Source organism: Hippocampus bargibanti, linkage group LG13 (assembly GCF_051943395.1).
Source record: "Hippocampus bargibanti isolate YZ-2025 linkage group LG13, ASM5194339v1, whole genome shotgun sequence".
Lineage (NCBI taxonomy): Eukaryota > Metazoa > Chordata > Actinopteri > Syngnathiformes > Syngnathidae > Hippocampus > Hippocampus bargibanti.
The window spans coordinates 17,621,191-17,646,188 of record NC_142746.1 but is presented as its reverse complement, the minus strand read 5'-3'; the positions used below and the strand labels follow the sequence as shown (position 1 = coordinate 17,646,188).

The window sequence follows — 24,998 nt, the reverse complement described above, 5'->3', positions numbered from 1 at the left end:
CAGATACACACATTAATCATCGGACTCACTCAGGATTCTTATCTTTATTAAAAAGATTCAAAATGGACATTTTGAAAGCATTTTATTTTCAGCAGTTTGTCTAGAAAACCAGACATCCATTAAAATGTACCTAAAATATAAATCTATTTTGTTAGCTTCTTTGTTTCATTTGAAAGATTTAAGAGTTGAGGCACAATTTCAGAGGAATACAAAGGCACAAAAGCAGTTTTTCCAATTTACAGAATATAAAACAACAGTTTGTCATTGACTGCTACATGAACTTCATCAATGTACATGGTATGGCTTTGAGGTCCCTCAAGGAAAATGTTTGCAATAGCTAATATGGGAATATGGATGACTTGAAAATGCCAAAATACAACAACAATATGCCAATCCTGTTCATCCATCACAACACACACACACACACAAACACTTATTTTTTATGTAACTTGTTTGTATTGGTTTTCTTATAAAATGGAGCTCCGTGAATACATGCCTTCAATATTAGATTAAAGACAAGTTTTAAAAAAAGCAACACTAAGGGGATAATAAAAACTGAACTTTAATCAACTTTAAGATGTCACTGTTTCTTTCACACTTATGATACTCTTCTTTGCAACGTGTGATCAATATTGTTGTATTAAATACCTATTCTAAATATATGGGAGTGAATATCCATTAGCGGTATTGTAATTAGATTTTTTACACCTACTCTAAGATACCATGCAGGTTTAGATGTAACCAAATTGTATTCTTGTTTCGTTATGAGTCTGTGGCAACACAGCAAGACGACGTGCTCGACTCCACGCCACGATCAAGTTCTCGGACACATTTCGTCTGTGTGTCACTTGCCTGTGAGATCTGATAACTAACCAATTTAACGAATAAAGAGAAACATCAAACTCTTTAAGTCCAGGAGAAAAACAAGCCAGACATGAGTTGGCTTATTCAGAAGTAACAGGCATTTCGACAACACAAAGGCACTGTTGCTCAAATAAGTGAGGCATTTATGTGGTATTTCTTCACACTTCCAACACATGACCAATGTGGTAACATTTTGGTTTGCAGTTATGAGAACAATAATGTAAGCGGGTGGGGGCTGCAGTTACGCGAAGAACCGCCAGATGGCAGAAGATCCTTCAGACCAAGTTTTTTTTTCTGCACTACGACTAGCATTGAGTTCTAGACTAATCCCTCGTTTTTCGCGGTGAATGTGGACCGGGACCAACCACAATAGACAAAAATCTGCGAAGTAGAGTTATTTAATAATAACCCATATGGGCTGAGAAGATGCACAGCCAATCCACATGGCTGTAAACCATGAGATAGCGTGCTGCCATTGTATGACGTCAGCGTTGGGAACCACTCAAGCTACTGCCATGTACAAAACATCTGAGTCTGCATTTTTTTTTATTCTAATGTTTTTTTTTTCATTGAAAAAAAAATCTGCGATGCACTGAAAGCGCGATAAGTGAACTGCGAAGTAGCGAGGGATCCCTGTATTTGGAAAGCGAGTGTGCATCTAACTACAGTAAAGTCTCGTTACATCGATATCGGTTATATCGATAGTACTGCTTATTACGATACTATTTCTATTAACGCAAGGAGAAAATGTACATGCTGCAGGATCGGATATATCGATAGTCCGGTTATATCGATATTTTTTCCGACTCCCGAGAATATCGATATAACGAGACTTTACTGTAATTGGTATTAAACTCCACGGTCGCCATCATAATTCTGTATTTTTAAAACCTCCTTATTGTAAAACCACATACCTTATGATTACAATTCGAAACAAGACATCATTTTGCAGTAAAATGTCAAGTACTGTGGAGGTCGCCTCCAATTAGCAGTTGTAACAAATTGCACTTTACCCATCCGTGTCATTAAAACATTATCACGTACGTATGCACGGCCAACTGTTAGCAAACGCTCCCGACGCTGACTAAACTGATACTGATTGACAAATAGAAATCCTACCCTTATTGGTCTTTACCGGTAATGTAAGTTTCTTAGTCAGCATGTCAGCTTTCTGCTGTATTTCAGTCTCAAATCCTTTCTCTCCGTTTTCTCTCTGCATCCCAATTAAGGCGCCATCTACAAATGGGAGAAAAAGAGATGTTATTAAAGTGAACAAAAATCTTCAATGTGTGGAAAAATATTGTATGGATAATTGAACGTACATCAAAGCGACTGTAAACTTTCCTCTCCTTCCTCATGCATTGGAGTTTCTCCAGGAGCTTGTCACGGTCCTGAGTTGACTTTGGCACCTTGCTGTTGAGTGACTCAATCTCTCTATCTTTTTCCCTCTTGGCATTTTTGTCAGCTCCATCTTCTTTCTCATCATCGGTGACAGGTAATTCCTTTGTGGACTCGTTCCTGCTTTGGCTGCTAGCCGAAATTTGTTCAAGGAGTAGTTTCGTATCGTCTCGGAGGTTGCTGCTTGAGAGCACGCCGGCGGTTGATGAGTGATAGCGGGATTGGTTTGACTTTGGCTGCTTGGATTGTTGTGATGATGCTACCTCTTCCTCTGCTGCCACCCCTGAAGATTTATTTTGCCCCGTTGCTTCATTTATTCTTTCACTGCAATCAGATTGCTGCACGGGACCCTTGTTAGCGGCCCCTTCTTCCGTTTTATATTCACAAGGCAGAGGTGATTTTGAATCTTTACTGGCATCATTTTGACTGCCCAGACTATTGCTAGCAAAAGGTGCGGCTACTTCTGTTGTGGACACTTCAAATTGATCAGAGTGGAGCTTGATGTTGGGCAGAACCGGATCAGCCGAAACAGATGTCACAATGGAGGTCGTTTTGTCAGCTGGATTCCCATTGGTTAAAAAGTTGGAGTCCGAAGGCCCATGCAACACAGATGAAGATAAATCAGCGACATCAGGAACTAAAGACTTTTCTGGGTTAGGTTCAGGAGGGCAATTTGCTTGTGTTAATGGCTCTCGAGATGAGTCTTCGAGAGTGGGCGAGGTATAGGATTCTTTTAGACCAGATTTAGAATGACTTTGAAAACCAAATACATTGGATTCAAGACTTGGGATGTCACCTTTGTCTTGTCTGAGAGACGAAGGAATGACAATGGGTGATGAAATTGACTCAGCTACAATTGAACCAGCTACATAATTTTCCTGTAAAACTCCAGATTGCTCAAAAGCAGATGAGACGATTTCCTCAGGAGACTGGGTGGCTCTCGTTGGGGAGGCATAGGCCGATTCCCCTGGTTGTATTTTGGTACATGTTAGGGACTGCATGCTAGGTGATTTTATATTAGGGTCATGAGGACTGGATGTGGTTCGATGGGTACTAATGAAAGACGGTTGTTCAGAGTTAGAGCTTTTTGCATTTGGCTGTGCTACTTTGCTAGACTGTGATGAGTCTTGAGTTTGGATGTTAGAAGCAATCATGGTTGACACAGAAGATGATGCTGAATCGCCCATACTGGGAGTAAATAATGTGGACTGATATGAGGTAGACTTGCGAACCGGTGATAGACTTTTATCGGTAATACGCTCAAGCGATGAAAGATTAGCATGTGTTTCTTTTGTTAAAATGGGTTGTTGACTCGAGCTACACTCACTCAAGGCAGCTTTGTGAAGCTCTGGATCTTCCGAGTCAGACTGACGAGCCTCTGCAGAGACAGATAAAGATGCTGCCGTTTGGCTGTTCTTCAATTGTAACTCTTTCAAATCGACTGAGACTCTACGCGGTTCACTTTTTGAGCTTTGGGCCACAACGTTTGGATGACTGACCTGGCCCTCTTGCTTGTTTGCCTCGTCATTGAAACCAACGGTTGGCTCTGTGGACTTTGTTTTACTTAAATCCTTTGTAGTAACACTTGACGATAATGAAATTGACATTTGTGAAGTCATATCACCTTTCCCGTCCTCAAGTGGTACAACGTCATTCTTTTCCGCAGGACCAAGATCTGCTGGTGCTTTCACTCCGGTCTTTGCTGTTCTTTTTTCATCTTCTGCGGCTTTAGCAGCTTTGCGTTTTGCTGCCAGCTCTTTGAAAAACATGAGCCGCTTATCAGGATCACTCATATCGACAGACGACGGATTGCTCGCCGAAGATATGGTTGGGTGATGGGTTTTTGCCATATCAGAGTCAGATCGCTTCAATCTGGATGGTGCTGGAGATGCTTTGACTTGTTCGGTATCCGGACGTTTGAATGCTTCTTGGACATCAAGATTTTCAGAGGAATTCTTTGAATCTTCCTTGGATGAATCTTTATCCTCTGCTTTGGAGGTTTCGGGCACAGAGCCATCAAATGACTTCAAGTAACGAGTCCATCCAAAAGAATCTCTTGGAGCTGACCTTCTTTGTCCAAAACCTTGGGAAATAAACGACACTTTTCCCTGCTCTGTCTCATTTTTGCCACTTTCGTCATCTCGTCCACCCGGTGTATGCTGCTCTAAAGAGTTAAATATCAGAGATGATCTTAACCTCGAGCTTCTTGGCACTGCTGCATTATATTTTCTCTTAAATGACTCATCCTTTCGCCCAGCGCTATTGGGTTCCTTTTGTTCTGCCTCTTCTAGTTTCTCCCCTTCATTTGTTGATGATGATTCTGAGGGCGTTGGTGTTGTTTTGTTGTCAGCTAGCACAGTAGCACTTTCTTCTGGCAATTTGGATGACTGCTCGTGTTCCTGTGCAAAAGCTTTGGCATAAGATGGCAACTGACTTACTCTGGGAATGGCGGGAATTTTATATTCTCTGATATTGGAAATTTTCGGAATTGAGAATTCTGTGAGTGGTACTGTTAACTGTAGGGGGTTAGCTGGGTCCACAAAAGGATCTGCTGCCTGGGGCGGGATGGATGGTAGCCCTTCATCCCCTGGATTATCATATGCACTGAGGTAGGAGTTAATTCTCCAGTTCCTTAAACCCCGCTTGACCTTGGGGTCTTTGCGGTCAGTGTTAGGTTCTTGGCCAAACTGCTTGTCATCTCCAGTAGGCTGAGATAAACTGAAAGGCAAATCTGCAGCAGGTTGTAATTTCTCTGAGACCTGCTCAAAGTCCACATTCTTGGTGGAGGATAAATAGTTAAGCACAGGGTCAAAGTTATCAAATGGCCCCATCTCTTGTGGTAAACCCGAGTCAGAGTACTGATCTGCGGGACCTGGGCCCACATTTTTCTGTTGCCCCCTAATAAACAGCCTTCCCCTGGCCTCAAAGTCTGCTGTAGGTTGGGTCGTGAATGGGTAATTGTACCTGCCGTGAACACCTTCAGTATAAATGTTTGTGTGACGTTTCAAAGCAGGGTTTTCCATCATGGGAAACTTGGAGTGACCTTGGTGCTCCATTCCCGACTGCTGCGATGGAAATTGACTGTACAAATCAGCGGGACCATGGAAAGATCCGCCCCTTTTCAGGTGCAACATTCTCCAGTCGGGTTCCATTTGTTCATCCTCTGGATGAGACATGTCCATTGGTACCAACTTTCTGGGCTCTCTGTACACTAGTGAATTTATTTTACTTGGGTATTGTCTTTTTTGTAAAAGGCCAATGTCTTCCGTCGCGGAAGGCCCATGAGTCAATAACGGTTGTGACTGAGCAAAGAGGATCCGAAACTCTTCATCAAAAGTCGATACGAGCTGTCCGAAGAAAAGGTGTGCCATACACCGATGGAGTTTCTCAAATGACCACATGAAGCTGGAGGGAAAACAATGAAAATCTATGTAAAACATGTTCCATTTTTCACACTCTATTGCACAAAGAGGTACAATGTAAAATATGAACTATAATATATAATTTCTTGTTTCTTAACTGCCAATAGCGTGTAGGATCATTACCTGTAGTTCCCACTCAGTACGGCCCTGCAGTCTGTCAGCAAGAAGCGATCCATCATCTGACCTTTGAAGGATTTCCCTGAGCGGCAGTGGTAAGTGATGCCCGATACAGTTCTTACACGTAGAAACTGTAAAAGTTATTGGATTGTAATTGTCAAAATTAAAGCAGTGTGGCATTATTCTTCCAAATATATCAAGCACAGTGATGCACAAACAATGACTAATTTATAAGTGCACCTGAGCAAAACTGAACTTCGCTCCAAAGGTAAAACCTGTTTTATTTCTGCCGTTGGGGCTATTTTATTTTATTTATTTTTTACAAAAAATATTTTTGTAATATACTTCAATGCAAAACTAAAATGTTATCCGATAATATGATTACTCAAATAACAATCCATTAAACAAAATAAAAACATTACTGTAATATTATTGTTTTGGTCATGTGTACCTGCATTACCTTGTACTGCTTTATCGCTTAAATGTCCTCTTTGCGAATCAATAAAATATTATCTTATCTATTTACATCGGCTATTGATAGATATTTACGAATGAAAAAAAGAATATACATCGAGTTACTCAACACATGACTATGGCTCAGTGAGTTATTTTGACAACTAGTTCCTGCTTTGCTATTGTTATAGGACCGACAACCCTAATTGTGCTCATTGCGGTGTCATAAGAAGACCTTTGTTACATTGTTGAAGGTGAGCTTCGTGTGTTAAATTGCTCCCTTTTTTTTTAACCATGTGAACTGTTGAGGTTCTCTTGCGCTTGAGAAAACACCATGGCAATTGCTACAAATAAATCAGATTGTTTATTTGCTTTAAAAAAGTGCATTCAAGGGGAGTAGTTTGACATGCGAGTCACGAAAGCAGAATTAATTGTACAGACTGTCCTCAACTTACGAATGAGATACGTTCCGAACGGTTGTTCGTAAGGTGAATTTCTTCGTAAGTTGCTTAAGTGCTATATCTTGTATGGAATATACTGTATGTGTAAGGCTTGTATATATATGTTTAAGGTTTATATAAGTCTGTTGTAAGTAACCTGTACTAGTTTGCACTGAAAAATAAACTTTTAATCAAATATATGCTCTATAATGATATGTACATGTACAACTGGAGAGACTAATAAAGGCAAATCCAATCCAATACTACATATGTCAAAAAGTTCATATGTACTGTTGTTTGTAACTCGAATGTTCATAAGTAGGGGAGACTATCGGCAGACTGAGCCCTGAGAATAGCACCATTTTTTTTTTATCGTAAATGAATGGTAACACTCAAATGTTGGTGGGGATGTGATGACAAAATATGTAAATAAGCACGGACAACAGGATATGTTAAAAAATGCCTTGGGTAAAGTGTATATTGCGCGACTTTTAAAAGACTCACTTGGATACTCTGTAGATTTACTCTGCAGTTGGACACCATGTTCATGAAATGATGTACATTCTGCTCGTCTAAAAGAATATAGACGGCAACGTGTCTCACGGCAGCATTTAAAATATCAGCAAATATGTCAACATCGGTAAACATGTCCATCACTATGGCAATCACCTGTGAAGACAAAAATAAACATGAAAGTGTGACGACACTGAAGGATAGAATAGAGTCTGCTGCCATTTTAGAACAAAGAAGCACCTGCTGAGCATTCTTGATGAGTCGCCGAGCCTGCTCCTTGATACTCGGCATGTCAGGCTCAGGAGGGTTAACCAACGTGGTGACCTCTGTGGGGCCACCAAAAAGATGCAGCTGAGGCCAGCCGAGGTCAAGGCCGGGGGCATCTAAATCCGAATGGATTGGCCAGTATGTATCCGATGAGCTGTCTCCTCCACCCTCGTGAAAAGTTGGCTCTTGGTGGGTGGTCTGCTGAGGAAGCTGGGCCGAGCTCTGAATATACTGGACCTCAGGTGTGCACAGGAAATCCACCACATCTGCTTTTTGGAGAAAGTCATAATATCCTTCGAGGTCTTCTTCTATCAATGCATCAATGGCCAGACGGTACTCTTCCCGATAGTGAGGAGGAAGGTAGTTTGCGTGCAGGGGATTATCCCCAGCGGAGGAACATTGAGAGCGACGTGCCATACTGCTGGCTAAGGACATTATAAGGACAAAAGAAAGAGTGATAAATTAGAGCCATCTTATCTAAATACAGTCCATCCATCTGTCCATACATTCTCAACACCACTTCTTCTGAAAGAAGAAGAAGCCACATCTATTTCGTCACTGAAAGTTAAGTACCCCCCCCCCATCCCCCCATACATACACCACGTGTTGCCTTCATTTCAAGGATTACATTTTTTTTGCGTTTCCAGACACTAAGGATTACATTTTTTTGCGTTTCCAGACACTTTTTTTTGCTTGTTTGTTTTTTGATCCAATGTGGCGCTTTCAACATACACTACACCATTAGCAACATGTAAATACACCTATCCATCCATTATCTTCTCCGCTTATTCCTAATTAGGGCCGCGAGGTTGCTGGAGCCTAACCCAACCGTCTTCTGGAACTAGGCGGAGAACACCCTGAATTGGTTGCCAGCCAATCATGAGGCACACAGCGACAAACAACCATTTGCTCCCTTACTCACACCCAGGGACAATTTTCCAGTGTTCAATCAGCCTGCCATGCATGTTTTTGGAATATGGGAGGAAACTGAAGGACTCATGGAAAACCCACGCAGGCCTGGGGAGAACATGCAAACTTCACACAGGTAGGCCAGACCTGGTCTTGAACTCACTACCTCTGCACTGTGAAGCCGGCATGCTAACCACTTGATTACCGGGCCGCCCCATCTAAATACATAGGGGGGGGGGGGGGCAAAACTACAAATTAAAAAATGATCATAAATGTAAAAAAAAGTCTGCAAATATATGCTTTAGCATCTGTCTACAGAAGACATTTCGATGTGACACCATCAATTATATGATAATAAATGTAAATGAATGCTAGAGGACAGTGTTTACAACAAGTGTCAAATGAAAATCAAGTCGTCCATTTCCCTCATCGTTTCCACAACACGGTAATGGCATTAATTTCAATACCCAACAACACATTTTCAAATTAAACGGAGCAAAATCTGGGAACATTACAGCAAGTTTCTTCACTCTAGTTTCTTGAAAGTGTGAGTTAAATACAAATGAATGAGTGGAGATAAAATTCCAGTAGTGTACTGTACAGAGTTATGGGTGCGGCTCCTCCCTCTGACCAAAAACACGAGTTTCCTTCTCGACTTTTCTGAAAACCACATTTTAGCATAAGCCACAAACACGCACTGGAAAGCATTAAAATAAGAACAATCGACAGAAAAGGGAGAATATTAAGCGACGAGCTAACGGCGCTGGCAAGGCTCCGTGTTTAGGAGTTTCGGTCACCCAGCTGTTGTAACGACTAACAGTTAAAAATGTAGCATACTTGACAAATAAAAAAGGTTTCAGGCCATATGTTACAGCCATAACGCCACAACACGCATACACACTCACATTAACAAAACATGCACGCCTGACGTTTTTCGGTAAACTTACCGAGTTGGTTCGCGTCAAGTCATCGTCACGGTTCTTGTCGTTTGAGCTCGAAACGGGCCATTTGGCCTTGTTTCCGGTCGCCGCGTCTTCAGTCGCGCCTCTAACACGGATGGGACCTGCCAAAAGTGTTTTGACACATCCTTTTTGTCCCCTGTCACCTAGTTAAACCAGTTTATTGTCACGCTTTAAGCATGTGCACGACGATTATTGAGAGCTTACACCGACAAGAAGTGCAGGGGGTTAACTGAGCACCGCAACGCCCCTTCACGCTCTCTCTCTCGCTGTTTCTCTCTCTCTCTCTCTCTCTCTCTCTCTCTCTCTCTCTCTCTCTCTCTCTCTCTCTCTCTCTCTCTTTCTCTCTCTCACACACACACACTCTGTCTCTCTCTCTCTTTCTCTTCTCTCTCTCTCTCTCTCTCTCTCTCTCTCTCTCTCTCTCTCTCTCTCTCTCTCTCTCTCTCTCTCTCTCTCTCTCTCTCTCTCTCTCTCTCTATATATATATATATATGTGTGTGTGTGTCTCTCTCTCTCTTTCCTTGTTTCTCTTTTTCTCTCTCTCTCTCTATATATATATGTCTCTCTCGCTCACTCACTCATCTCTCTGTCTGTCTGTCTGTCTGTCTGTCTGTCTGTCTGTCTGTCTGTCTGTCTCTCTCTCTCTCTCTCTCTCTCTCTCTCTCTCTCTCTCTCTCTCTCTCTCTCTCTCTCTCTCTCTCTCTCTCTCTCTCTCTCTCACACACTCTCTCACACTCTCTCTTTGTTTCTCTCTTTCCCTCTGTCTCTCTCTTTCCCTCTGTCTCTCTCGCGCTCACTCTCTTTCTCTAGCTCACTCGCTCTCTATCTCTGTCTCTCTCTGTCTGTCTCTCTCTCTCTCTCCCTGGCTTCTTTCGGTTTCTCTCTCTCTCCCTGCTACGAGTCTTGCGAATGCTGCTCATGCTTTGATCAGTCGACTGATAAGCGTGAGGCCCAAACTGCTGGTTTGTCAAACATTTGGCCAAATACAAAATACAAGGTGTGTCTGAACTATAATCTTTGTTTTCTGCACTGCCAATTTGAAATAATGTTGTTTTTAAATGATCACATATTTTAGACCCACTCATTAATTAATCACCAAAACAATGACCATATTAAATAATCAGGATTCAAATAACACTTGCAGTTTTATTCCCGAGTGTTTTCTACAATCTTTGTGACTGCTTTATTTCCTCTATATGAAAGTTCCTGTCACGTTTCGATTTGCGACCAATGGGTGGCACTCTTGGGCCCCGCCTGCATCTCCACAGGTTTTGGTCATTTTAATCGGTAACAGGGACGACCATTCAGTGTCAGGTCGTTGTTTGTTTCACTCTGTGAGGTAATTTTCATCTCGTCATGTTTTCCTTGTGGTTTTGTTTGCTACTTTGGACCTTTTTGTTCCTGCTGACTTTATTAAATCCAATTTGTCAACTACACCCTGGTTCTCCCTCCTGCCTGCTCTTTTGGGGTCCACCACCATCTTGCAAATCGTGATAGTTACAGCCTCTGCTGTTGTTTATGCACTATGTACATCAATATGTATTGTATATGATACTGTCAAATAGAAATATTAATATAATAGTGTGCATTTGTGAAGATTTGTATTCATATGTTTCCTTTCGGTATTCATTCCCTACTTTCAAAAGAGATAACCCAGCAAAAAAAACTATACATTGGATTATGACTGTATTACTTCATGTTTCTTTCCTACTGTGAATACAGAATACAGAGATACCTCGGTTTACGAACCCCTTGTCAGACGAACTTTTCGGTTTACAAACGTTACATTTATGAAAATTTTACTTTGGCATACGAACTATTTTTCGGGATACACATGAAGCTGGCACAATGAATGATGAGTTGTTCACGAACAAGTTGTTCTCCTAACAAGATAATGGCAGCCGATTGTTTTGTCCTCTATTCCCCGCCCCCAGTGTCCGGTTAAAGCCACATGATTGGTCAAAAACGCATTAGTGAGGGCGTGGGGGTTACAAACAGAGAGAGAGAGAGAGAGTGAGGCCGTTCTCCCAAAAACAAAATGGCGTGTTCGGTTAACGTGATTGGTCAAGAACACAGCAGTAAGGGGGGGTTAAACATTTAAAGAGACAGGCAGATGAGAGAGAGAGAGAGAGAGAGAGAGAGAGAGAGAGAGAGAGAGAGAGAGAGAGAGAGAGAGAGAGAGAGAGTGAGAAAACACACACGAAAGGGAGACGACAGAGCTTGAAACAAAAAAAAAAAAGTGAAAAAAAAAGTTAAATGGTGAGAAAATGGATAGAAAACAGTGAAATTTGGTCTCGTTTCAACTTTGATAGTTCAAAAGCAGAGTGTAGACTGGAAGGTTAAAATATCCCATCAATCAGGCTCCACAAATAACCCGCACAAGCCATCACAACTTGTCCGCAGGCTTCGGTTGTCCTTTAAGGCTTAGAAAATTAGAAAAATATGTTTTATGGGGACCTGGGAACGGATTATTCTCATTTTAATGGTTTCCTATAGGAAATTAATTTTTGGGATACACACTTTTCGCCTGACACACTCTGTCTGGGAACCAATTAAATTCGTAAACCAAGGTATCGCTGTATGTTCAGCATGGCCGTGTCTACAAACTATCTTTTTCATTGTCACAAAGAAGGTACATTTACTGTATTCACTGCTCCAAACGCAGTAAAATCCACACCATGTGGGGCTTTTTTTCCTCCCCCAGAAAGTGAATTTGAATCACATTGAGAGAATAAGCCGTTACCATGGTAGCTTTAGTGTATACAAATGCACGCTTTTGTAAAAGAGTAATTAATTAACGAGAGGGGGGGGGGGGCTATCAAACCTACACACTGGAAGCCAATGCAGTGCTTTTTAAAATGTATAATGCTTATTTTCTCGCAAGTTCACAACCTTAATTAATGACTCACAAATACAGTAAGAAAGACACTAGAAACGAAAGGCGAAATTGTTCTCTTCAGATAAAAATTCAACCTTTCAGGAGTGTGTCGCCCATGCCTTGGTGTACATCACAAACAAATGGCAAAGATCTTTAACCATTAAAAATGGGCTAAATGAGAAAGATTGTTAAAAAGACTCGTCTTGCCCTATGAATAAACACCATTGGTGTTGATGTTTCTGTGAACGTGTTAGTCTAAACAACACACAGAAATAGCACATAGTGTTTAAGTGCTCTGTCAACTTTGAATCGTTGCTTTCTTTTCACACAACATAAACAATTACAGTACAACAGTGACTGTTACCAGAATCCCATCACTGCTTGAGGATAATGATTCTCTGATTCAATATTCGGAAAATTCTAATCCAATGAATTAGGGACATTGTCTGCATTTTAAATCGAAACCATCGAAGGAGATTGAGTTGAGAAACCAAATGTTGGAGTATTATGTGCAAGGTTCGCTCCGAACTCGGACTTAAAATAGACATGATGTTAAGGACTATGATATAACTAAAGGAAAGGATGTGATGCAAGCAGCTATCTCCTCAAGTGGAAATGTGAAGACAATCCCTCATTGTTTCTTTCAAACATTACCTAAAACAAACATAGACTGTTCAGTCATCTCGCAGGGCAACGTTCAAAATTTGGCCTGCTTAAAGGACAACCGACGTCTCCGGACAAGTTGTGTCCATAATTTGTAAAATGGCTTCAAAAGACTTCTACTGAGCGTATTTTAATAAGATTCCACCACATATAGCTATATTTTACGTTTTAAGACTCGCGCTGAATATTCAGGAAGTCTTGTTTTCGAATTGATGACGATGCCTAACGTGATGTCACGTCTGGAACGCCCCTGACCGAGAAAGCGACACACAAAACGGTCACAGGATATTTTTTCTGCGGGTGAGGAGCGGCAGCCACACGCGCCAGCATCCACTCAACTCGGAAGTAAAAAAAACAAAAAACAATAATGATAACACAAAGACACATAGTCATTCATTCTTCAGCACTTTCTGTACCCTCTTTGTGACATGAAGCAGTTCTAGATTAAAGAGGGGATCAAAGCGTCCTTTTCAGCAGTGAATCAGGGACGTCATGGTGGAATGTTCACGTCTACTACAAGCTAAATGTTGAAAGCAAACACGCAGCTGTGGCATCCATTGATGAAAAGAGATTGTCTCACATCTCCTGTCCCACATAAATCCGCTTCAATTCCAAGCTGCGACAAATCCACATAAGGTCAGTGTGATAAAAATATAAGGTTTTTGCATTTTTCGCCAGGTGATCTACCACTGTTATTGTACGGAAAATATAGTAAAGTATTGAAAGAAGGCTGTCATCGCATGACTTATTTTGAGTGCGCTTGGGAAAAACAGCAGGAAATGTGAGTTGGGAAAACAAAAGAGAAAAGGCAGCTGTGCGATTCATTACTGGGTGAAAGCCTTTCATGCAGAAGAAGCACAGGTCTCCAAGAAGACAGGAGATTATGCTCAAACAGAGAGATGAAGAAAGTGAATTTCTGACAATGAAGAGTTCATATATACATTTTCTATAGCATTTAAGGACATTGTGATCCGAACTGATTTACGGTGAATTGCGGGTTGCATTCCTGAACTGTTTGCTAGACAGTCGCTGAGCACATGTAAACAAACAATCATTCACACTCACCTACACAGTGAATTTCCTCGAGTACATTTTACTCAAAAACGACTGTATTATGAGTAATTTCTGTGCTCATCCAATGAACATTAATTTTCATCCCATGGAGTACCTTAAACCCACTAATTTGAGTACAATTTATTCTGATTATTATAATAATAATACATTTCATTTATAAGCGCCTTTCAAAACCCTCAAGGACACTTTACAGTCACAGGACATTTTTTCTGCGGGTGAGCAGCGGCCGCCACACCCGCCAGCGTTCACTCAACCCGTAATATAAAGTAAAAAAAAAAAAAAAACACAAAAAAAACCTAAATAACAAATAATATGACAACACAAAGATATTTTCTTCCATGTACTGTATTGATTTTTTTTTTGAAAAAAAAAATACATTTTGTGATCAGGAGAGCCTTTTAATGCCAATCTAAAAAAAATTAGTTTGATTTTCCATTGTTATCCTGTGTAAGGGGGCAATCAGATTAACTTGCATGCACAAAAATGCTCGTCATCACAGGTGACAACCCATCAGTGTGTTGCTGTACTGTGAGCTTTTTGTAAAAAAAAAAAAAAAAAAAAAAAAAAAAAAAAAAAAACAAGGACCTAGCTACAACAGTGTTAAGAAAAAGACAAAAAAATGCACAACCACTTGTGACTTTTCACAGCTGACTATTTATATGATCCATTGCAAAATGAAATAAACACAAACTTGATAGCGAAATTCTGAGTGGTTCACCTTTGTGTGGCCGACGTCATAATGTCTGCCTGATCTTTAGATGCCGTCCTTCCATTTTACACGAGTCCGTTCCATTGGATCATTTCCCGAGGCACATCCTGTGAATCAACAGTTTTCCGGAATGCTTCTTCCTGCATGTCGAAGACAAGTGTAGGATGCACATCATTTCCTTCCAATATACATTTGATCAACAGATACAATTCATATATTTTTAGACATATAAATAAACGTACATTCACATTCAGTGCTATGGACAATTTAAGGTCTTCAATGAACCTGACGATGTTTTTCAAACGTGGGAAGATGCTGGAGTACTTGGTGAAAATCTGCGCACAATTTATCATAATAATAATAATATTTCATTTATAAGCGCTTTTCAAAACTCTCAAGGTCACTTTACAGTCACAGGATTTCAAGTTTTTCTGTGGATGAGCAGCGGTAGCCACACGCGACAGCGCTCACTTAACCCGAAGGTAACTTAAATAGATAGAAAGCTAGCTAGCAGATAATTAATAGCTAGCTAGCTAGCTAGCTAGCAGATAACTAATGGATAGCTCGCTGGATAGCTATATAGCTCATATATAGCTAGCTAGATAGCTAGCCAGCTAGATAGCGAATAGCTAGCTAGTTAGCCGGCTAGATAGCAAATAGCTAGCTAGCTGGATAGCTAGATAAATAATAATAATAAAGAAGTGAAGAATGACTTTTATTATAATTATATAGAGCGCTACCTAGCAAAAATAATTTCTCAGGCATTATTGTGTAATCATACGAGATCACAACAAATCTATTTACTGCCAACATTTACTTTTATGGGTAAGTTTTATTTAGTTTAAATATTTAATTTGTTTTGTTTTTTTTATATATGTACAAGATGAAAAAAATGTCACTAAGTATGATAGAATGAAGTAAACTACAATTTCGACTCATCTTTGTATAGTAAGTCCCAAAATAAATACATTTAAAAGCAGGATTCTACAAATGTTTTATGACTATGACGTAAGTACAATGAGAATGCAAATTCCACACAGGATTGCCAGAGTTCAGTAACAAACCGACGACATCCTAGCTGCGAGCCGGGTGAGCAAACCACTTGTCTACTCATATTCCCTATATAAAGACAACTTCAGGCCCATCAAAATGACAGAAACGTTTCAGAATCAAACGACCCACAGTATTTGCATCGTGCTTGTCGCACACATTTTTCAATCGTGACAAAGTCAACACGCCTAAGCAAGGATTACAATGGAAAGACATTAATTTGTTACAGTTCAAATTGGTTCCCTTCATACTTTCAGTGACCTTTCAGGTTATGCTAGAGCCTTTGTTTTATTGACTGTACTGAAACTAAGGCTCCAAAGCCATGCAGCAAGCCGCGGAAGTCGTGGCTTATGCCAAGTTAGTGTTCAAAGTGATCTCCTGGAATGCTTGTACTGTTTCTGTTAAACACCACCTGTGTTCACACCAACGTGGTGTGAACACAAATGAAAAATGCACTTGAGCTAGAAGGTTCACGAGTCCAGTAAAGCTCTAAATGTTGTTGTTTTTTTTCCTCTCCAAAAGCAACAGATCAAGCTTAATCAAGCTTAAAAATCTTTCAGGACAATCAATCAACCACCTCTTGTATTCCATTTAAGCCACATTCACTATATGGTGTTCATAAAGCAGCAAAAATGGGATGAAAATCCATCTTCAACTGTCACTTCGAAGGCCAATTCAGTATTATCTGTATAATAACATGCTTGAATGGGGACTTATAATGACTTTCTCGAAGCTGGAACAAAGTTCGCTTGGGCTATAGCTATACCATATCAGAAAACTCCACCTGATTGGATTACTCAACAATAGCGCCTCTCCCCGTCGTGGGGCGCTTGCCTGGTTTCAGAATTTCATTCTGCTGAGGTCACTCTTCTTGATGGCAAAGTTCAGTTTGGTAGCACACGCGCATGACTCCCCCCCCCCCCCAAGAACTTATTTACCATATAGTAGAATACATTCATATTTTCCAAACAGCAAAAACAAATATTTTCTGAGATTTCTTTCGTTGGCGCCGTGTCCATTGTCAACGCTTCAGTCAACATATTTACAAAAGACAAGAAAATGACGTCATTCATAAGCGACGCCAGACCCCGCCACTTCTCGCGCGCGAATATGACGCGTTAATACATTATTTTTGAAAACTTTATATACTGTACTAAGAATAACGTTAAATGCCTCGATTGTAACAAATGTAACAGAGCCGGTTAAAAATGCAGAAGTATTTTGTTTGGCCACTAGAGAGATATCTTCTTATCATTCCCGTTCTCGTTACACGTAACTTCCGTGTCTCGTTCGAGTTAGTACCTTGTAAATAAACAGGTGTAAACAGCATGGCCGTTCGAATTTAGCACACTGAATTGAGTTGAGTAAGATCTGTTAATGATGGCGGGGGTCATCCGAAGGCTCGAAGAGACGGTTGTTAATCGGATAGCTGCGGGAGAGGTTATTCAGCGCCCTGCTAACGCTGTTAAAGAAATGATTGAAAACTGGTAACTAACTCGCGCTCGGAGCCAGCAGCAAAATTGTGCAACCCTCGAAATGGGTGAGAAACGTGTTTAAATGTTTCAGTTTGGATGCCAAGGCGACGAACATCCAGGTAACGGTGAACGACGGTGGATTGAAGCTACTGCAGATTCAGGACAACGGCACCGGTATTCGGGTAGGGATTGGAGGCACGCGCCGAGGCTTGCATGCAAAAAATACTAATACGTAGTTTAAAACGCGCCTTATTGCACTATTAATATGAATATCAAAGTGACAATATGTCCTAGGAGGGCGGTCCGGTCAAGTTGTGTCCATAATTTGTAAAATGGCTTCAAATGACTTCTACTGAGCGTATTTTACAAAGATTCCACCGCATATATTTATATTTTACGTTTTAAGACTCGCGCTGAATATTCCGGAAGTCTTGTTTTTGAGTTGGTGACGAGTCCTCACCCTACCTCACTAAGGAACGCCCCTGACCGAAACAAGGACACATTGTAGCAGTCCTTCCATCACGTCAATGCATTTTGCTGTACTTGTTTGGTCTGAAAACTTTGTGTTGCACCAAAAACAGGCAGAAGAGGGCGACCAAGCTCCGTGTAAGGAATTAATCAGCCTGTGGAAAACGGGCTGATTAATTCCTTACACGGCGCTTTGTCACCATTTTCTTACCATTTTCTGCCTCTTTTTTAGTGCTACACCCCCCCCCCCTTAGCTTTAATCGATTGCAAACATGTATGCTTCCTCTTCAGAACTATTTGAATCATATTCATAACTGCATGAGTAACAACAAAGCATCTTCTCTGAATCTGAAGCCATTGTTTTGATTCACCAGCAAGGCAAGACGTCTTGGGGTGACGCCACGAACAAGGGGGCGGGACCTTCTGAAACTGGCCACTTCCGGGTTCAATGTGAAGTAGTTTTTGGACACTTTAACTCATTTTTATTGGTGTTTTGCATTTGACTAAAAATATCATACTGCGTGTTTTGGGTATTCTAGATGCTATAAAACGTTTTTCTGATGTCAGTTAGAAACAAAAAAGTGATGTCGGTTGTTCTTTGAATGGTTGTTTGTTTCCCTGCGATTGGCTGGCAACCGGTTCATGGCATTCAACAATTTAACATTGACACTAACTTTTGAGACACCTTCTTAGGCCTCTATAATTGCGATGCAGAGAGAAGACATGGAAATAGTTTGCGAGCGTTTCACCACAAGCAAGCTGCAGACATTTGAGGAGCTCTCTGCCATTGCAACGTATGGCTTCAGAGGAGAGGTAAATGCAAATATCAAATAATCCTTAGAAACAAGATACACATCTTCCTGGTATTCGTTTGCAGGCTCTGGCCAGTATAAGCCATGTCGCCCATGTAACCATAACAACAAAGACAGCTGATGCCAAATGCGCTTACAGGTATGGTAACGTGTGAAATAGATTTTACAAACAGGTGGATGGATGACATTGGTGCTTCTTGTGTCTTGCAGGGCCACTTACAGTAATGGTAAACTAAAAGGCCCTCCAAAACCCTGCGCAGGGAATCAGGGTACACAAATACTGGTGAGTTGGGCACCACTATTTCTTCCATACATTTTGGAGCCCATCCCAGTAGGATTGTGGGCAAGAGGGGGTTAAATGCAAGGAACACACACATGAAAAAAAAAAATCACACTCAGATCTGTTCATGAATAATTTTGAATAGGACCTGAACATCTTTTTTCATTCACTGCCATTCACACTTCTCCATTCACATCCCTGAACTTGGCTATGAGTGCAGAGTGGCACTGTAGGTCACAGAGCTCCATTTGGAACACAGGAGGGACATCTTGCACATCAAAAGAGAATGGGTCGGCAAAAATTTGAAATGTGGCTTTGTGCGTCTTGAAGTCTGCAAATCTGTGATTAAATTCCCTCTGGAGCTCCAAAATGGTGATTTGTTCAGCGGTTTGTTCAGCTCCACGCACAAGTTTCATTCATATCAATCATGGGGGCCGCACTAACATTAATCTTTCATGTCAAGGCGGGCCGCAAAATATTTTTTCGGGGACCGCAGTTGGCCCTCGGGCCGCGGGTTTGAGACCCATGCTTTAACTCATTCACTGCTCGCCGTGCAAAAATGTGTCCACTCCAGTGCCAAGGTTTTTGTCATTGTCACTCGACTTTCAGGACCTACAAAATATTGAGTTTTAGGACTACCTCCACATTCAATGCAGCGTAAGAAACCTTACACTCTCTTCTTTCATCAGAAATAAATCGTTAATTCCGAAAGTATATGGGTCTTGAGTTATATAAGCCTGAAATGAGGGCGGCTGTCCAAAATACAATGCAATACATACATATTGGTTTATATAGCGCTTTAACAACAGCTGAATCTGTAACAAATTGAATAACACGGACAACTCTTATAGAGGAAATAAAGCAGTCACAAAGATAGTAGAAAGCACCAGGGAGTGAAACTAAGATCAATATAAGAATAAGTGTGTGTATAATCGAGTCTCTGTGTGTACAGGCTGAGGATCTATTCTACAATGTGTCCACCAGGAGGAAAGCATTAAAAAGCCCCAGTGATGAGTACTCCAGAATTGTCGAGGTGGTGAGCAGGTGCTGTCATGTTGCATATCTTGAGTTATTTTTGTTCGCGCTTTTTTGCATATCCAATGTTTGGGATGCACTTGTATTTTATAGATATGCTATACACAATTCCGGGAAAAGCTTCTCTGTCAAGAAGGTAAGCGAATAACTCAATAATGTACTTAAGTAAATAATAATGTGTTTTTTTTTTTTCAAACATTTTGGTGGCCTCTTCCAGCAAGGAGAGACGGTAGCAGATGTGAGGACTTTGCCCAACGCATCAGTGGTGGATAACATTCGAGGAGTTTTTGGCAATGCGGTCAGCAGGTATTAGTTACAAAATCGCAGCTGAATTGCTGACCTTTGATGATTGGATTAGCCTTTATTAGTGTCGCAGTGGAGAAATGTACATTTCACAAGAGCAAAGTTATGGAAGGAAGCGGAAAGGGAAGGAAGAAGTAAAAAAACAAAATACAGGAGCTGCTGGAAAGGCAGCCACTCCCACTGTGCCATCTTGAAGTCAAAAGAACTAAAAAAAAAAAAAAACAAATGAATATGGCAAAAACACAGTCATTCAATCTTCAACACACTCTATTAGCTATCTCTTAGCTATTTATTAGCTATCTGGCTATCTAGTTAGCTAGCTATTATTTATCTGGCTACCTAGCTATTAGCTATCTAGCTAGCTATTAGCTATCTAGCTAGCTATTAGCTATCTAGCGAGCTATTACCTCGCTAGCTATTAGCTAGCTATTAGCTAGATAGCTATAAGCTAGCTATTAGCTCGCCTATTAGCTAGCTATTAGCTAATAGCTAGCTTTCTACCTATTTGAGTTATTCCAGGTTGAGTGAACACTGGCGCGTGCGGCTGCCGCATGTGGCTGCTGCTTCTCACCCACAGAAAAACTTATCCTGTGACTGTAAAGTGACCTTGAGAGTTTTGAAAGACACTTATACCTGAAATGTATCATCATTATTATTATTATTATTACTCAGGCACCATCTTGGACTTCCTTTGTTTTTAGAGAGCTGATCGAGGTTGGCTGCGAGGACCATAAACTGGCCTTCAAGCTGAAGGGCTACATCTCCAATGCAAACTACTCAGTCAAGAAATGTATCATGGTCCTCTTCATTAACCGTAGGTAGCAAACATGCAGGGGAATGTTTGCCTGTTTTGCACTGCTGTAATGATTGCCGACGTGACCGGCGCTCGTGACTTTTCAGACCGCCTGGTCGTGTCAAGTGCACTGAAGAAAGCCGTGGAGACGGTTTACGCTGCGTATCTGCCTAAGAACACACACCCTTTTCTTTATCTCAGGTAACAATGCGTTCTAAGGGTACATCTGTGTAGGCTCTGAGTCGTACAGGAGTGGTCCATCGATGAAAAGGTTTCTTCAGCCGTCATCTGTAATTCTTTGAAGGTGTCGGACGTTTCGTTTCTCATCCGAAGAGCTTCGTCAGTAAACTAAAGTTATGCTGAAGAAACTTTTTCATCGAGGGAATATGTTTGTAGATACTTAACTGTAGTTAAATGAGCCACCCTTGGTCAATTTTTGAGTTAGTGTTTTTTTTCTTTCCGTGTTGAATGGGTGTTTTTTTAGTTGAAAGTAAATGACAAAATACCTGATTTTTGCAGTTTAGAGATTGCCCCCCAGAACGTAGACGTGAATGTGCACCCCACCAAGCACGAAGTGCATTTCCTGCATGAGGACAGCGTCATTGAAAGCGTTCAGAAGCACATTGAGTGCAAGCTGCTAGGCTCCAACTCTTCACGTACATACTTCACGCAGGTACTACCGGATATGCTACCTATTAGCTAGCTTTCTATCTCTTCTTTTCCTTTCGGCTTTTCCCTACAAGGGGTCGCCACAGCAAATCAGTGTCCTCCATCTTTAGAGGTTTGATCCGCATGTTTGTTTTGGCCAAGCTTTTACGTCGGATGCCCTTCCTGACACAACCCTCTGTATTTATCCGGGCTTGGGACCGGCACAAGAAGACTTATGTTCCTTTGTGGCTACAGAACAAGCAACTCGCTCAGTAAAAGGCTATTCCAGGTTGAGTGCACACTGGCTCCTGTGGCTGCCGCTGCTCACCCGCAAAAAAACGTATCCTGTGACTGTAAAGTGACCTTGAGAGTTTTGAAAGGTGCTTACAAATATAATGTATTATTATGATTATACGCGTTTCATTTTTGGGCATATGTTAGACATCTAACTCCACAATTATTTTTTTTAATTGATCATACAACAGCAGGCTAAAATGACTTGAGGTAAATATGTTACATTATTAGGATGAATATGCAAAAAGGAATAAACTGACCTTGTTTTTATTTCTGTGCAGACATTGCTGCCCGGGCTGTCTGTGTGTGGTTTAAGTGAGGTCAAGTCATCCAGCGGCACGTTGGAGTCTGGCGAGCACGTCTACGCGCATCAGATGGTGAGGACTGACTCTAGTGCTCAGAAGCTGGACACCTTCCTCCAGCCGAAGGAGAAACCGCTTCCTGAGACAGAACCCGCTTGCCCGAGCGGCGTCGATTCCATGTCCAAAGTTGTCGAGTTTGATGATTTGGATATGGTGGAGGCACTGGACCAGATGGAGGTAGACCTGCCGAGAAGCGAGGAGAGCAACGACCAAGTGCACGATGTCCAAAGGTGACTCATTCCCTTAGTTACAGCAATAAAGATGCTACGGAAATGGAAATTAATGGTTGGATGGCACTCATCTCTTGAATATAGACACTCCCCAACTTAAGAACAAGATATATTCCAAACGGTCGTTCGTAAATTAAATTTGTTCATAAGTTGCTCCAGTGCTATATTTTGTATGGAAAGTATACACAGTATGTTTAAGATTCATATAAGTATGTTTAAGGCTTGTATAAGTAACCTGTATTGGTTTGGACTGAAAAACATTTAATAAAATATATGATCTATAAAGATATGTACATATACAACTGGAGAGAATACTACATATGTTACTACAAAAATGTTCATATGTAGCGTTGTTCGTAACTCGAATGTTCATTAGTACTTTTTTAAACTTGAATGTAATATTAGTGGAATTCTACTGCCCCCAAATGGCCTAAATAATTTCTACACAAGCGTTACTACTAGGAAGCGACCCAGGAAAGAGCAGCAGGAAGAGGAAGAGGAGGTGGAGGATACAGAAGAGCGGCGAGATGAGGACACGATGGATTCAGCCACGCCCAAGAGACGAGTCATCAAATTAAACAGCGTCAAAGAGCTGCGAGTCGAGATTAGCGAAAACACGCATCAAGGTTTGAAATAGCTACAGTGAACTTCTGACTCATTTGCACCTCATTTGTTTTTTTAATCAAATTATTCATTTAATTTTAAGGGTCGGGTAGTAGCAGTGTCAGACAAGTTACACTGCTGGTATTGCTGAGTTGAGTTATACCTCCACATAACTCATTCACTGCAATTTGAATTGAATTGAATAGCATGCTCCACTTCATGCTTTTCAATTCGCCATTCCCGAATTTGTTTGGGTTTTGGTTTTTCATGTCGATCAAGCGTCGGTCAGACCTCTGGCCAGACCCAAATCCATTTAGGAATTAACTCTTTTCCCTGATGAAAGAAGAGAATAAGGTTTTTTTACGCTGCATTGAATGTTTATGTAGTCCTAAAACTCAAATATTCTGTGGGTCCTGCAATTTGAGTGAAAATGACAAAAACCCTGGCACTGGAGTGAACACATTTTTGCACATCGTCTGGCAGTGAATGATTTAAGTGTTTTAGTCAAATTGCATCATGTCATAAGTGGGATTTCCTCAGTTCTCTTTTTTTTTTATAATTAAATGGCACTTTGGCCCAGAGGAAAAAAATGCTCCACTATGTGCCACCAGGTTTGCAGGAGATGCTGCAAAATCACTCGTTTGTGGGCTGTGTCAATCCCCAGTGGACTCTGATCCAGCATCACACTAAACTCTACCTCCTCAATACCACAACGCTAAGGTATTCTCAAGCATGCGCACGTACGAGTGCACGTGTGTGAAATCTATTTAGGCAAATTGTCATTATTTTCTTGCTTACAGCCAGGAACTCTTCTACCAAATCCTCATCTATGACTTTGGGAACTTTGGTGTGCTGAGACTTTCTGTAAGTAGTAAGTCACCATTCTCTGGTGATGTTCTTTTTTATTATTTTTTTAACGGGCCTTTATGGGATTCTAGACACCAACTCCTATTTACGAGCTGGCCATGTTGGCTCTGGATTCTGAGGAGAGTGGTTGGACTGAGGAAGATGGACCCAAAGAAGGATTAGCTGAATATATAGTGGACTTTCTGAAGAAGAAAGCTGAGATGCTGGAGGACTATTTCTCCATGGAGATAGATCAGGTTGAAGTTCATTTACCAGTCAGTTTTTTTGTGATTTACTGTAACTAACGATTATGCACTGCAGCAGGGAAATTTAAGAGGATTACCCTTGTTGATTGATAACTACACGCCTGTCATGGAAGGTCTGCCCATGTTCATCCTTCGCCTGGCAACAGAGGTGATTGCAGATTAGTTCAGGCATAGACTCCATCGATAATTCTCATGCAATTGAAATCTTTCAATTACCTTCACGCAGGTGAACTGGGACAATGAAAAAGAATGCTTCCGAGACTTCAGTAAAGAATGCAGCATGTTCTATTCAATAAGGAAGCAATACATCCTGGAAGCTGAGCCAGAAGAGGACCAGGTCAGAAGACACACGAGTGACGTTTGACAACCCGTGTATGTATCTTAAAGAGCATCATTGATTTAGTTTTTGATTTTTTTTTTGTCTGTTACATCAGGATGCAGAAGTGAAATCTTGGCGATGGAACATTGAGCACATCCTATGCAAGGCTTTCCGCTCACTCATTAGTCCTCCCAAACACATCAGTGAGGACGGCACGGTGCTGCAGATCGCTAATTTACCAGATCTCTATAAAGTATTTGAGAGGTGTTAGATGACTCGGAAAAAAAAACATCAACCTCTCAATGTCCTTTTTTACTCTGTAACTTTTTGTACGTTTTCAATAAATTCCAATTCATAAATTCAAAGTATGGAATGCTTTTTGAGTGGTCAATATCTTTCTTATGAAACAGCCATTCATGCTGGAAAAGCCTTACATATTAATGAACTAAATAAATTCAGCAACCAGGGGGAAGGGGGCAAAATACCTCCACAGAGATATGAAACATTAATTGCTGCTTACTTTTGGTTTTTGCTGACAACCGTGG

General features: G+C 41.0%; 2 protein-coding genes across 8 annotated transcripts; one reads left to right on the top strand and one right to left on the bottom strand.

Annotated features, from left to right (window-relative positions):
- Positions 1 to 29: 29 nt before the first annotated feature.
- sack1ha (scaffolding CK1 anchoring protein Ha) lies at positions 30 to 9,585 on the bottom strand. Of its 6 annotated transcripts, XM_089012898.1 has the most exons (8): positions 9,331 to 9,583; positions 7,448 to 7,899; positions 7,199 to 7,363; positions 5,808 to 5,932; positions 3,887 to 5,667; positions 3,590 to 3,640; positions 2,187 to 2,821; positions 30 to 2,100 (listed from the first exon to the last, which is right to left on the bottom strand). In XM_089012898.1, the coding sequence occupies exons 2-8, from the start codon at positions 7,889 to 7,891 to the stop codon at positions 2,089 to 2,091; spliced, it is 3,213 nt and encodes a 1,070-aa protein (XP_088869024.1). In that variant the 5' UTR covers positions 7,892 to 7,899; positions 9,331 to 9,583; the 3' UTR covers positions 30 to 2,088. The 6 variants fall into 6 exon arrangements, with proteins under 6 accessions (XP_088869024.1, XP_088869023.1, XP_088869022.1 ...); XM_089012897.1 differs by having other exon boundaries at positions 3,590 to 5,667; positions 9,331 to 9,584; XM_089012896.1 differs by having other exon boundaries at positions 2,187 to 3,640; positions 9,331 to 9,584.
- Positions 9,586 to 16,807: 7,222 nt separating this feature from the next.
- On the top strand, positions 16,808 to 24,934 carry mlh1 (mutL homolog 1, colon cancer, nonpolyposis type 2 (E. coli)). Of its 2 annotated transcripts, none has more exons than XM_089011571.1 (19): positions 16,808 to 17,206; positions 17,286 to 17,376; positions 18,377 to 18,475; positions 18,540 to 18,613; positions 18,685 to 18,757; positions 19,707 to 19,798; positions 19,883 to 19,925; positions 20,007 to 20,095; positions 20,794 to 20,906; positions 20,993 to 21,086; positions 21,405 to 21,558; positions 22,109 to 22,419; positions 22,882 to 23,045; positions 23,634 to 23,742; positions 23,823 to 23,886; positions 23,961 to 24,125; positions 24,190 to 24,282; positions 24,361 to 24,471; positions 24,569 to 24,934. In XM_089011571.1, exons 1-19 carry the CDS (start codon positions 17,097 to 17,099, stop codon positions 24,722 to 24,724), a joined length of 2,205 nt encoding a protein of 734 aa, XP_088867697.1. In that variant the 5' UTR covers positions 16,808 to 17,096; the 3' UTR covers positions 24,725 to 24,934. The 2 variants fall into 2 exon arrangements, with proteins under 2 accessions (XP_088867697.1, XP_088867696.1); XM_089011570.1 differs by having other exon boundaries at positions 22,870 to 23,045.
- The last annotated feature ends 64 nt before the right edge of the window (positions 24,935 to 24,998 follow it).